Source organism: Copidosoma floridanum, unplaced genomic scaffold (assembly GCF_036245765.1).
Source record: "Copidosoma floridanum isolate Cflo_tuat_1 unplaced genomic scaffold, Cflo_Japanese_pri ptg000006l, whole genome shotgun sequence".
Lineage (NCBI taxonomy): Eukaryota > Metazoa > Arthropoda > Insecta > Hymenoptera > Encyrtidae > Copidosoma > Copidosoma floridanum.
The window spans coordinates 22,738,732-22,751,336 of NW_028321883.1; the positions used below are offsets into that span (position 1 = coordinate 22,738,732).

The 12,605-nt window shown below is 34.8% G+C and overlaps 1 protein-coding gene across 1 annotated transcript in view; it reads right to left on the reverse strand.

Annotated features, from left to right (window-relative positions):
* Positions 1 to 3,083: 3,083 nt before the first annotated feature.
* Positions 3,084 to 12,605, reverse strand: part of Dop2R (dopamine D2-like receptor) — a 219,942-nt gene continuing 210,420 nt past the window's right edge. Inside the window, exons 7-9 of the mRNA XM_089598807.1 lie at positions 6,547 to 6,864; positions 5,274 to 5,470; positions 3,084 to 3,835 (exon numbers count right to left, since the gene is read on the reverse strand). Of these exons, the coding sequence (XP_089454933.1) occupies positions 3,627 to 3,835; positions 5,274 to 5,470; positions 6,547 to 6,864 (724 nt within the window). The 3' untranslated portion in view covers positions 3,084 to 3,626. The remainder of the gene's footprint in view (positions 3,836 to 5,273; positions 5,471 to 6,546; positions 6,865 to 12,605) is intronic.

A 12,605-nucleotide genomic window follows, 5' to 3' on the forward strand; every position in this document is an offset into this window, starting at 1 on the left:
GAGTAACAGCTAATGTAGGGTTTAAAAACATCTAATTTTTAAAGTCCTCCGGGCGCAAGTGTATTTTTAGACAATGTCCTTTTAAAACATATATTTACAGTTGTGGATCGAAAAATAAAACAAAAAGTACTCAGTTTCCAGTGAAAAAAAAAAAAAAAAAAAAAAACTTACTATGTATGCCGATTCTCTCTGCGCAACAGCCCGAAAAAAAAATACGAGGCATGTATTTACAAGAGTATTTTTACCTACCCTTACGACTACGTTTTCTTTGTTGGATGCATTACTATGTGAGCATACCATGTTTATGTGTAAGTCTGTACGCGCGCATATGTTGCACCAGCGGGGAAGCGCAGTGATCGATCCTGTAAACAAGCCCGCAAACTTCCAGTCCATCCAGGGCTCAGTTTGGAATCGCCCGAAGTTTGCCTCTGCTGCCTTCCCTTTTCCAGTCAACTCACCACGCAAAGATACATATGTATATGCTCTCTCTCTCTCTCTCTCACTCAAACATACACCCACACGCTCCTTTTAAGTTTAGATGTGTATTTACACATGCGACATAGGTACTTCTTTAGCTATGACTACAGTTTTGTTTACGTATATATATATATATATATAATACATACTGTAATTATACCAGTGAATTCACTTATCTCTGTACACGTAGGAGCTAGTGTTTATTTTACAGCATCGTTGCGATTACGTTATTGAGTTTCTTCTTCTATTCGATAACAGCGCGCATGAAATTATTTACAAGATCAAAATGCAATGTTAGGTTTAGAAAAATACAGCGATTTCCGCGAAGCGAGACTTTTTATACTCATTTTTATTCCCACAGTACTTCCCCGCAAAGAGTAAAAGTCGAGGTGCAGTGTTTGCTTTTTTATTCTCATTTGCACAGGTGTATCAAGTTTTCATTTTCACACAGGCTTGCGATCTTTCATTTCCCGCGAACTCGTTTCCCTCTAGTAGAGAAACCTTTTTTTTATTTGCCCGGACTCTACATACTTTTTTTTCACATTTTATGTCGAAAACGTCAGAAGCTTTTTTGTAAGCTGAAATTGTTCTGCTCGCTGTAATTGTTTGTTTGGCAAAAAATCGATATTTCAATGATATGGAGAAAAAACTTTGCATTCGTTGCTTTGGAATTTGGAAAATAAAAAAAAAGTCATTACTTTTCTTTCACGTTGCAAAGTATTGTGTAAAAACGGGAAAGATAATGAGCTGGTGCTGTATGTTTCTACTCTGGAAAAGTTACTTTCTATTTTAGTCAGCTTACTATGCTAAAAAGAGTTACGTACTTGAAAAATTTAATTAACATTAAAGTCACGATCAGTAATCTTGAAAAGGCACAGAGTATATAAGCTACGTTATGCAGTCGAGTAAAATTAGATAATTCTATTATGCAGATGCGCTTTAGAAAAAACTCATTGATTTAAGAACTTCATCAGGTTATTGAGTTTATGTCCTAAAACGCAGAATAGCTTATACAATTTGTTTTGATGCACAATATTTTTTTCCTCTTCAGAGAAAATTTATTTTGATCAACTCTGAGAACTCCTCGCATCTCATGCAGGTAATTTTCACTTATAAATAAATCGGAAACGTTTGTCAATTCTTTTTTTATTTACGTTTTGTTGAAGACTAAAATAAACAAATAGCTAAAACATAATGATTAACAGCTAGACAGATTAAATTTTGGCTACTCTGTACACTTTCAAAGATCTTATTAGTTTTTAACGAAAAACAGCACTGTATTTTGACATGTTAACCGACATGTCAAATTGATTCTAAAGTTTTAAATATTTTTAGTTTATAGAAAGTTCATTCGTGAACGCACAACACCTTACAATTGAGCCACGTTCTGGATTTATCTATTTTTGGGTTTGTCACAGTTTATTTACCCATAATTTACGTGTACATACTTATTATTATTCTTTTCTCTATTTTCTATGCTATTTGGTTTTTGAATGAAACTTATCTTGACAATGTTTTTGAGCAACAAAAACTTTTCTCAAGACAACTTCGATTGTTTGTCTCACAGGAATCGGCTGTACTATCTGTCTTTTATTAGTTAAAAAAATTCACTTTGATATGTCTAAGAATTCGGAGATTCAATCATTTTCCTGCACGATTAACCTGAACTCGAAATTTTATTAGCTTTTCATGAAAGTGTCTCGTTTGATCGTATGAATAACAAAAAAAAAAAATTTACGTCTGTTGTCCCATCTTTGTGATATTAAAAGCAAGCAAAAAATCTAATTAGAATTTGAAACACGCATTCTGTCTTAACAATTAATGATTCCCAAAATCTTTCAACGAAAATTCAACAATAACAATCAGTCTCAATACATACAATAATCTTAGCAATACTTTTAACTTCTCAGTAAAATCTTTCGCAATAAACTCCCCAACGTGTCGTAAAATTAATTTGACCAATTATAATCAAGCGTATAACTTTATTCAATTTGTATCTTCATAGTACGTGAAGCTTATACGCTATCGATCAGCCGGCTCGATGCATGTACTTCTAAAAGAGTGGAATCCTAAAACCCTCTACTGCTTGGTTTTTATTACACTCAATTTATTTCAGGTAACTCCATTCATCATTGAGTGATGTAAGGGACTTTGAAGAGAAAAAAAAAAAAAAAAAAAAAAAAAACCGACACCTTAGCACCTGACCTTACCCTATTAATACTGCTACGGCATCATTAATTTTCGTCATTCCGTTCACACCATGGTACACATACACTTGACATTTTGCATGTCCGCGAGGCCAAAACGAATTCCAATGCACGTTGTAATTTCCTCTCTTTCTATCTCAAAACATTCTTTGGTTGTACAAGGGAAGCGGAATCTTGCCTTCACAAAATTCACGTAGCTATAATACAACGCATCCTCCCTCTTCGTATTTTGGCTTAGTCATCCTTTCCTACAGCTCACAGGATAAAGGGAAAAGAGCTGCGGTAAAACTGTGTTTGCATTTAAATTCAGGCACGAGACAGATGTAAACAAGTTCTGTTTTTTTTTTTTTTTTATATTCCCTCGAACTACTTTTTCTAGGCTTCACGGCTCATGGCATTTTAAAAGTGAATAGACTAACTAGGAAGATTTCTCTTAATTTTACCAAAGACGGTGTGAATTCATCGCCAAAAGCTGTCGTACGTACACATTTATCCCTATGATATTCCTGTTTCAAAAGGTCAAAATAATAAGAGTGAAATTATATTATTTCAAAGATTGTTTTCCTTGATGAGCTGAAGCGATCAGTGCTTTTCTACAATCTCATTGTTTATTCGTTTCGACCCGCATTACAGTGTCAAAGTGTACATCATCCAAAAACACCGCACGACCTTACCCACTAATGTTATGTATGTATACGTTCAATTGGCCTTGTGTACCTTAAAATATACTCACAGCACTTGAAAGAACAAAACTTACTCGTACAGGTATGTTATACCATTAGCAGCGTAACAATCAAACATGACATCTCAGTTTGCGTCGTTGTACGACTGCCGGACGATAGTAGTGCATCGTTATCGGGAAGGATGACGCGGACGATGATGGTGGAAAGTCTCAGAGTGTGGTTGGTGATTTACACTGAATGGCGGAGCTCATCCCTCAACCTAGGAGCTGATGAGTTTGCGGAAGGCTTTGCGAAATTCTGGATTGAAAAGGGTGTAGATGACTGGGTTGACGAAACTGTTCATGTACCCGAGCCAGGAAGTCACTATGAAAGCCGCGACCCCGGGCTGACAGTCCTTTTTCATCTTGGAGCATAAGGCATCCATGGTGTTGCACGTGAAGAACGGCACCCAGCAAATCAGGAATACACCTGTTTTTGACAGAATATTGGAAAATTCTTGCACGAGACGTATTGCGTAATATTTGAGAAATGTATCATAGTTCCTTCTATTTATCAATGAAATGAAAAAAAAGTCTAGTGGAATCTACTGACACCTTTAGTGGTAGTTATCATTTAATTCAAGAGTTGGTATTGTAGTGATATCTGCTTCACTGTGAGTCAAGGAATAGTGCAGCAAGAAAACTAATTCTATTCAGCTCATTAACTCAGTGTGTATTTATATATGTCACACATAAACTTCTTAGGGTCAAAGATTATATATATATATGTATTACACGCCAATCAAAATATCATTAAGCCAATCGAAAGCGTCATAGATGTCTCCAACACTGGTCTTTAACCCATTACTGTTTATAAGCAGTTCAAGTTGCCACTACCAAAGAGTATGATTAAATTTTAATTTTAATTGATCTTTTAAGAAGTGACGTTAATTAAATAGTCCATTTACTACCAACTGATGTGGTAGTATACTTTCTCAAAGAACCTCTTTCTGCAATCAGTTTTATACTTCAAGGGTATACTTAAACCGACAGCTCATTGTTAGAAAGCAATAATGTCATCTATAAATTACAACATACCACGTTAAGATTAATTGAACATCATACAAACTAAGATTTCAGTTAGGAAAAAATATTATATACAGGTGTTGACGTAGAATTCGTATCTGCTTCAGAATGTGGAATTAAAACGTATAGTTGGATTGACCAAAGAAGTGTAGAAAATAGTCCATAAGAGCAGACTTGGAGCTTTTTACCTGAGTAATGGTATTAGATCTCACTAGACTTTTTTTAGTGTACATTGTATTTTATGCCTTGTATTAACTTTAAATATTTGTAATTATAATAAGGATGAACCATTTATTGCTTTCTCATTGTAATGAAAATTAAAAGAGAGATAGAAGCAAGGAGAGGAAACTAAAGAAAAGAAAGTTTATGCATGTCTTAGTGAAAATTATAAATAAAATTATTATTAGAGGCTGATAAAGCGGATACCACAGAGAATGAAAGCTGAGTCGGCGAAATAAAATACCACTCGGTGCATTGCATTGGTAATCCTATGTGCAGAGGTTCAGAAGGAGCTCCCGCATAACCTCCACTTAAGGATTTAAAGTTGCACCGTTGTCCGACCCTGTTTTTCTTATTTTCTTTTGCTACTTGCGAAGCAGAGATGGAGAGAAAAAGCTGAACACTACTCTCCTTTTTCCGCTGCATAAGCCGTGCTAATGCGAAAAATAAGGAAACTCTCGAGAGACTAAAGGAAAAACGAGCAAAAAAAAAGGGGGAAAAAAGAAGAAATACGTGACTAGACTAAAGGTAACGTAGAGGAGAGCTTGTCGGAGATGTATGTATAGATGCCATATCTACGTGTTTCTACGTGTACACAAGCGTATACTAGCATGGGTTCATACCTAGAACAATAGCGAGAGTCTTGGTGGCTTTTCTTTCCTTTCGCGAGGCAAGCTTGTCGCCCTTCTTTTTGCTCGTCTTGTTCGCCTTGCGCAGATTGAAGCGTGAGCCTGAGGACTCGTTCCGTCGCTCCTTTTTACTGATGTTCAATGAACTCATTCCAGAGACTGTTGACACTGGCGCTTTCGATGTACTCGACCTGTAGGCGTAACATAAAATAATTGTTTGCTACTTTTGTGTTACTCTACATATTATATGTTCTGAGAATTTTAGAGGAATGAAAAAGTTGTAGATATTTGAATGTATAAGTAGGGCTTTAATCAATATTCAAATACAGTGGTAACAACATGTGCTTAAGCGTTGACTGTTAATTATGATGTTTGATCCTAATTGTGATGATATTATCTCGAAGAATGAGAGCTTTTGAACATTAGATGTATTTTTTTTTAAGAAAGTAGTTACTTCTGCGGAATGAAAAAAATATAAATTGTATTTTGTACATGATGGGTATAAGAAGTTACTTTCTTTCTGCTATGCAAAACAAATGTAACCACTTTTTCTTCACATTTGCAGAGCCTTAAAATCGCAAAACGTTTTGGTCTCTTCCATCATTATAAAGTTTTACTTTAAATTATAAGAAACATATAAATATGAATACTTGGTGTTTTAACAAAAAGTGAGGTCGAGAGCTCAATTTTTTTAAAATCCTAAATCGTGATTTTTTTATTTTATTTATTTTTTTACTTCGATATTTCGAAAAGTATCACTAGCAACGAAAAATTTCCTAGTTGAAAGAATCTATTTACACTATGTGAGCAGGTTAAGAGTCTTCAGTTCGAATGGAGCCTTTACCTATTTTTTAGAGTTTCATTTTGAACACTGTAATCTAAAATACTATTTACATTTACAAACATTACTGGAACCAATACTATTCTGAAAGCTACATCAATGATTTCCTGTAAACTTATGCAATTAGTTCTATTCGTATTTCAGGCATGAATATTGTTTTAATTTAAATTCTAGAATTAAATCGTAAAAATTTTTCAAAAAACTTATAAATCAAAGTTATACTCCATTGTAATGAATCAATCAATTACTTTATTTAATTAAAAAATATCGTAGACTCAATGAACCATTTTAAATGGCATATCTGTAACTGAAATACTAATAAATAATTGATGTGACGGTAGAATTATCCAACTTTCATTAGAAAAATGCAGGCCACGTTTTATCGAGAAAAACATATTTTAATCGACAACTCATGCAAAAACTAACCTGCTGAACTGTAGAGGTAACAGTGAGCTAAAACTTCTTATTTGTTTGAGCTCGTGTCTATTGGGTCCATTGCCATTCTTCTTATGTTGTTGTTGATGCGTCGAAACAGCTGCTACAGAAGCAGCTCGAACAGGTGGCGGTGAGGACGAAGTTGATGATGATGGCCCCGAAGCTGCTCTCAAATGAGGACATGGGCTTGAATTCTCTACCGTTACTTCGATTGCATCAGTCAACATCGTACTACTTGCACCCGCTTCGTAGCCTGAGTCCTTGCGTATCGTATTATCCGTGTTTAGCTGGGCCATTCCACTAAAATGATGACCGAATGCATACATGGTTTTTTTAACAAAAAGGTTTTTTTTTTGTCATAGTGCCCCAATAATTCTTTGTATTATATATATATATATATAATACAAATTGCTCGAACGTATATCGCTCATATAAATTGATAGAACGTTGAAAGACTTGTGTAATACAAAACTTTGCTTTGGTGATAAATTAATAGTATTAGGAGGAGATTTTTGACAAATCCTTCCAGTTATAAAAAACGGTCATAGAACTATAATAATAGAAGAAACTATTAAATCATGATTTTTATGAAACTTCTTCAAAATATTAAGATTACAAAATAACATCCGTTGTAGTAATAACGAATTTTCAAAATTATTGTTAAGAATTGGAGAAGGGGACATAGAAACATTTAACATTCCTAAATCCTGGAAAACAGATGATGTCTACCAAAATATTTGGTAATTACAGCAACTGTTTTGACAATAACGTGATACTAACTTCACATAATGAATATACTTTTTTTTTAAACAATAAGATTTTAAGTAAATTACAGGGGGAAACTAAAACTTATTACAGCATCGATACTGCAACATATAAAGGTGTTGATAAATCAGATAATAATATTTATAAAAATTTTCCCGTAGAAATGTTAAACAACATTCGTGAAGACTTGCCACTTCATGAACTTAAATAAAAAATAGGTACAATAGTAATGTTAATTCGAAATTTGAGTATATCAGACGAATTATGCAACGGCACACGATTGCGAATTACTAAATTACTGAAGTATAACGTATAAGGTGAAATAGTAAAGGGAGAAAAAATTGGTAATAAATTTTTTATTCCAAGAATTACATTAAATACTGGAAATACTTCATCATTAACTTTTATTTTATATAGAAAACAATTCTCATTAGTTGTAGCATTTGCTATGATTAAAAATAAGTCTCAAGGTCAAAGTTTTGATAATGTGGGATTATACTTAAAAAAACCTTTATGTTCTCATGGTCAATTATATGTGGCTTTATCAAGATGCAAAAATAAAACTGGAATTTTTGTTCAAGTCGATAGAGAAAACAGTTTAGAGATTGAAAATATAGTTTGGAAAGAAATTTTTGAATGTAATAATGTATCTAATATTCATAACATGATTTAATTGTTATTAGTTATTATTTTTTTATGTATAGGTAAAATTTTTTAATTAATAATACATATCATAAATGTATATCGTGTTCATCTATTGTACCAATTTTAGCATTAATTTAAAACAGAATAGAAATGGACGTAAGTCTTCGTGGTTTAATCAGGCTTTATAAGATGACTCTTAAAATGATGCGAAACTTTCATTGTTTATATTAATGATACTCTAAATTTAACTTAAGTTTATGTACGTAAAAAGAAGAATTGTGTATTAAAGGACTATATAAGTGATGATGATATAATAAGTATGCGCACCAATATATGTGTATATATTATTTGGTTTGTAAATATTGTTAACTCCATATAAGTTGGTTTTTAAACGTACTTAGTTGTATAACGTACAGTGAATGTGGGATGTTTTGAGAAAAAATACTATACAATATTTCCATGTGATTTGGTAGGAATGTGGTAATAGACTTTAACACATTGACAGGGCTGGCAAAATGCAACGTTACAAAATGCTAACAAAAAAAGTCAGCCCACCAAAAACTTTATGCTTACAAAGAAACCAAGGGATCCAGTAAATCGAAATACAATTGATTGTATTTAAGTTTAGCCGATTATAGTATTGTGCAGTAATCTGTAACTATTTAATTGAATATTAAAACATACATTGTTATCATCCCATGAAGCCATACGTGGTTGAACCAGTGCTCTCGCCTGCGGCAGAAAACCGAAGACGTGACCGTCACAGTACCGCCACCTGAACTGACGCCCTGCGGCCAGAGTTAATGCTCGCTAAGCGGCAAATTCAAATGTGCTAAAACCAACTAACTAAATCCCAAGCTTTTTAACCTAATAACTCAGTACCCAAAACCTCTTAAACCAAATAACCCTATACTTCAGATAAATACAACCAAACAATATTTTAAATACACGCTCAACTTATAACTGTATACATAAATCATACTCATCAGATTGCAAAATCTTTAAAATAAAGATCCAAACGACTTGCAACACATAAATATAATGAGAAAAAACTACTAAATAACCCAGGGAGCTTAATATCTAATTAATTTATTGATAAAAATATAAAATATAACTACGCCGCGTATCCCTATATGACCCAAGGCACTTCATGGTAAGTTTATTACCTAATCAAATATAAATTAAAAGCCCAAGCGCCTATCACCAGATGACCCGGGGCGCTTGCTGGCCACTTTTTTTAAAATTTTACTGAGCGCCTATCACCAGATGACTCAGGGCGCTTACTAGCCAGTTTATTAACTAATTAAATATAAATTCACAGCCCAAGCGCCTATCACCAGATGACCCGGGGCGCTTGCTGGCCACTTTTTTTAAAATTTTACTGAGCGCCTATCACCAGATGACTCAGGGCGCTTACTAGCCAGTTTATTAACTAATTAAATATAAATTAAAAGCCCAAGCGCCTATCACCAGATGACCCGGGGCGCTTACTGGCCACTTTTTTTTAAATTAAACTAAGCTGCTATTACCAGATGACTCAGGGCACTTACTGGCCAATTTATTAACAAATTAAATATAAATTTAAATCCTAAGCGTCTATCACTACATGACCCAGGGCGCTTACTATCCACTGGTTAATAAAATGAAAAATGCTACAATAGTTACGGCATTTAATGTGTAGCAAAGTAAGGCACTTAATAGGTTCTTAATTGTGATACAAAAAAAACCAACAAATAACTAGTGCTGTATGTATAAGTAACCTAACGTACTAATCGGCCAACTACTGCAATAATAATAATTATAAAATATTATAAAGGCATACTCCGATGTTACTTAGAACAATTAAGAGCTCTTATGCTAGCATTTTTGAGTTAACAAAAAATAGAATGGAACTTATATCAAGTAACTAAGGACGTTATACAGCTTGTTGTTAATTTCTAAGCCATTTATTAATACCATCAGGGCCAAAAATTGGATTCTTTTCGTTTCTTAACAAGCACTTGTCTCGATAATTATTAATCCGACGGTTTGAAAACTGGAAAGCAAGTATTTGAGGGCATCTGGGGATAGGCGCTCAGTTTAATTTTTAAAAAAGTGGCCAGTAAGCGCCCCGGGTCATCTGGTGATAGGCGCTTAAGCTTTTAATTTATATTTGATTTGTTAATAAACTTGCCAGTCAGTGCCCTCAGTCATCTGGTAATAGCAGCTCAGCTTAATTTTAAAAAAAGTGGTCAGTAAGCGCCCCGGGTCATCTGGTGATAGGCGCTTGGGCTGTGAATTTATATTTAATTAGTTAATAAACTGGCTAGTAAGCGCCCTGAGTCATCTGGTGATAGCAGCTCAGTTTAATTTAAAAAAAAGTGGCCAGTAAGCGCCCTGAGTCATCTGGTAATAGGCGCTCAGTAAAATTTTAAAAAAAGTGGCCAGCAAGCGCCCCGGGTCATCTGGTGATAGGCGCTTGGGCTTTTAATTTATATTTAATTAGGTAATAAACTTACCATGAAGGGCCTTGGGTCATATAGGGATACGCGGCGTAGTTATATTTTATATTTTTATCATTAAATAAATTGGATATCAAGCTCCCTGGGTTATTTAGTAGTTTTTTCTCATTATATTTATGTGTTGCAAATCGTTTGGATCTTTATTTTAAAGATTTTGCAATCTGATGAGTATGATTTATGTATACAGTTATAAGTTGAGCGTGTATTTAAAATATTGTTTGGTTGTATTTATCGGAAGTATAGGGTTATTTGGTATAAGAGGTTTTGGGTACTGAGTTATTATGTTAAAAAGCTTGGGATTTAGTTAGTTGGTTTTAGCACATTTGAATTTGCCGCTTAGCGAGCATTAACTCTGGCCGCAGGGCGTCAGTTCAGGTGGCGGTACTGTGACGGTCACGTCTTCGGTTTTCTGCCGCAGGCGAGAGCACTGTATTTATGCACGACGTTCTCACAAAGTTCAACCATCGTGAGTACTGAACTATTTTTTTTATTTTTTTTTTTTATTCGTTTTTCAAGTTTTTTTTTAGTGAACTACATGAATGCAGTATTAACGTTTATAGAGCTTCGTTCTTTCAATGGGTCTGGCGACCCCCTTGTTACCTGAGAAATTGTGTTTTTATACTCGTCATGTTCAAAGAACTTCGTTCTTACCGTGGGTCCCATGACCCATTTATCCCCCCTGGTTTGTTGTTGTTTTTTTTTTTATTTATTTTTTGTCTATGCCAACTACAAAATTAAGGTCACGTCCCATCAGATATCAGTATTTAAAGACTTCATACCCGTTTTAAAAATTTAAATTTAACTGTTACACTTAAAGGAGATTGATAAAATCGCTATCCTAGTAATTCCTACTAGAAGGTAGTGATTCATCGAACCACATGGAGTTAAATTGTGACTTCAACAAGTGATATCATACTTAATGGCGCATGGGTAGTTTCTCTTTTTAATCATCACGATAGTGGAAAAATCAATTAAACCAATTGTCTGATGCGTCTAGTTTGTGGTCCAAGTATTCTTCAGTTAGTCACACCTCCGCTCTCAGGCTATTAGCTTATATCACAGATAAAAGGCAGGTTTTTAACGTTTTTCTATAGTCAGCTTTCGGAAGTTTGGTCAACGTTTCGATCCAGTATACAAGAAACTCTTGCCACAGCACCTCTTGTCGTTTGCAACTCTAGAGTGTCTCAGTGAAGCTTATTTCTATAAATAAGTTACTGCCAATTACCATGGAATTGGTGCACAAGAAGACCAACGAATCTACGGTAGCCGTTATCAAGGCCGCGGACCATCATGCCTTCCTATGGTTCGTTACCATTCCACCTTACGACTGCAGCGAGGACGTTCAATTGGTGACAAACTCGTCCATTTTTTTGACCTCCCGTCACGCCTGGCAGCTCGTTTTTTATTCAAATTTAAATATTCCCGAGGAAGAGGAGCGTGTCTCGGTGTATCTGAGGTCGATGGACGACAAGACCGAAGGAATAAACATCAAAACTCGTCTGCGAATCTCTGTGTTCAATACCAGTGAAAAAAGAGTCGTGTGCACGTCTGGATTGCAGAGTGAGATCTTTTGCTCCAACGTGCCTTTGCTCGTATGTAACTTTCAGAGCGAAGAGTATCATAACATCTTTACCCAAGATATGGGCATACTCTGCGAAATTCGTCTAGACGACGAGGAGGCCAGTCATTCGTTCGACCATATTATCAACAACAACGACGAACGTTACGATGTTAAAATACTGATAGACGAGCAAAAGATGTTCGCACAATCAACCGTGTTGGGTAAAAAGAGTGCGGTTTTATCGTTTATTCTGGAGAATTTTTCCATTCGTGATGAAACGGATGGCAGGTTGAAATTGATCATCAAAAATACGGACTACTATATAATGAGTGAATTGATTCTGTTTGTGAATGGTTATCAGGTCAATCATAACGAAAAAATAGCTAAAGAACTGATGGTTGTTGCTTTCGAGTTCGGTGTGTGGGACTTGGTCGACGTATGCGAGGGTATTTTGATCAATTATTTGAAGCCAGGTAACCTAGCTGATTATTTGAAGTTAGCCGAGAAGTGTAAGGCAGTACTACTGAAGGAGATGGCCTCAGAAATGTGCTCTGACCGTGTTCAGTATTTAGATCTTT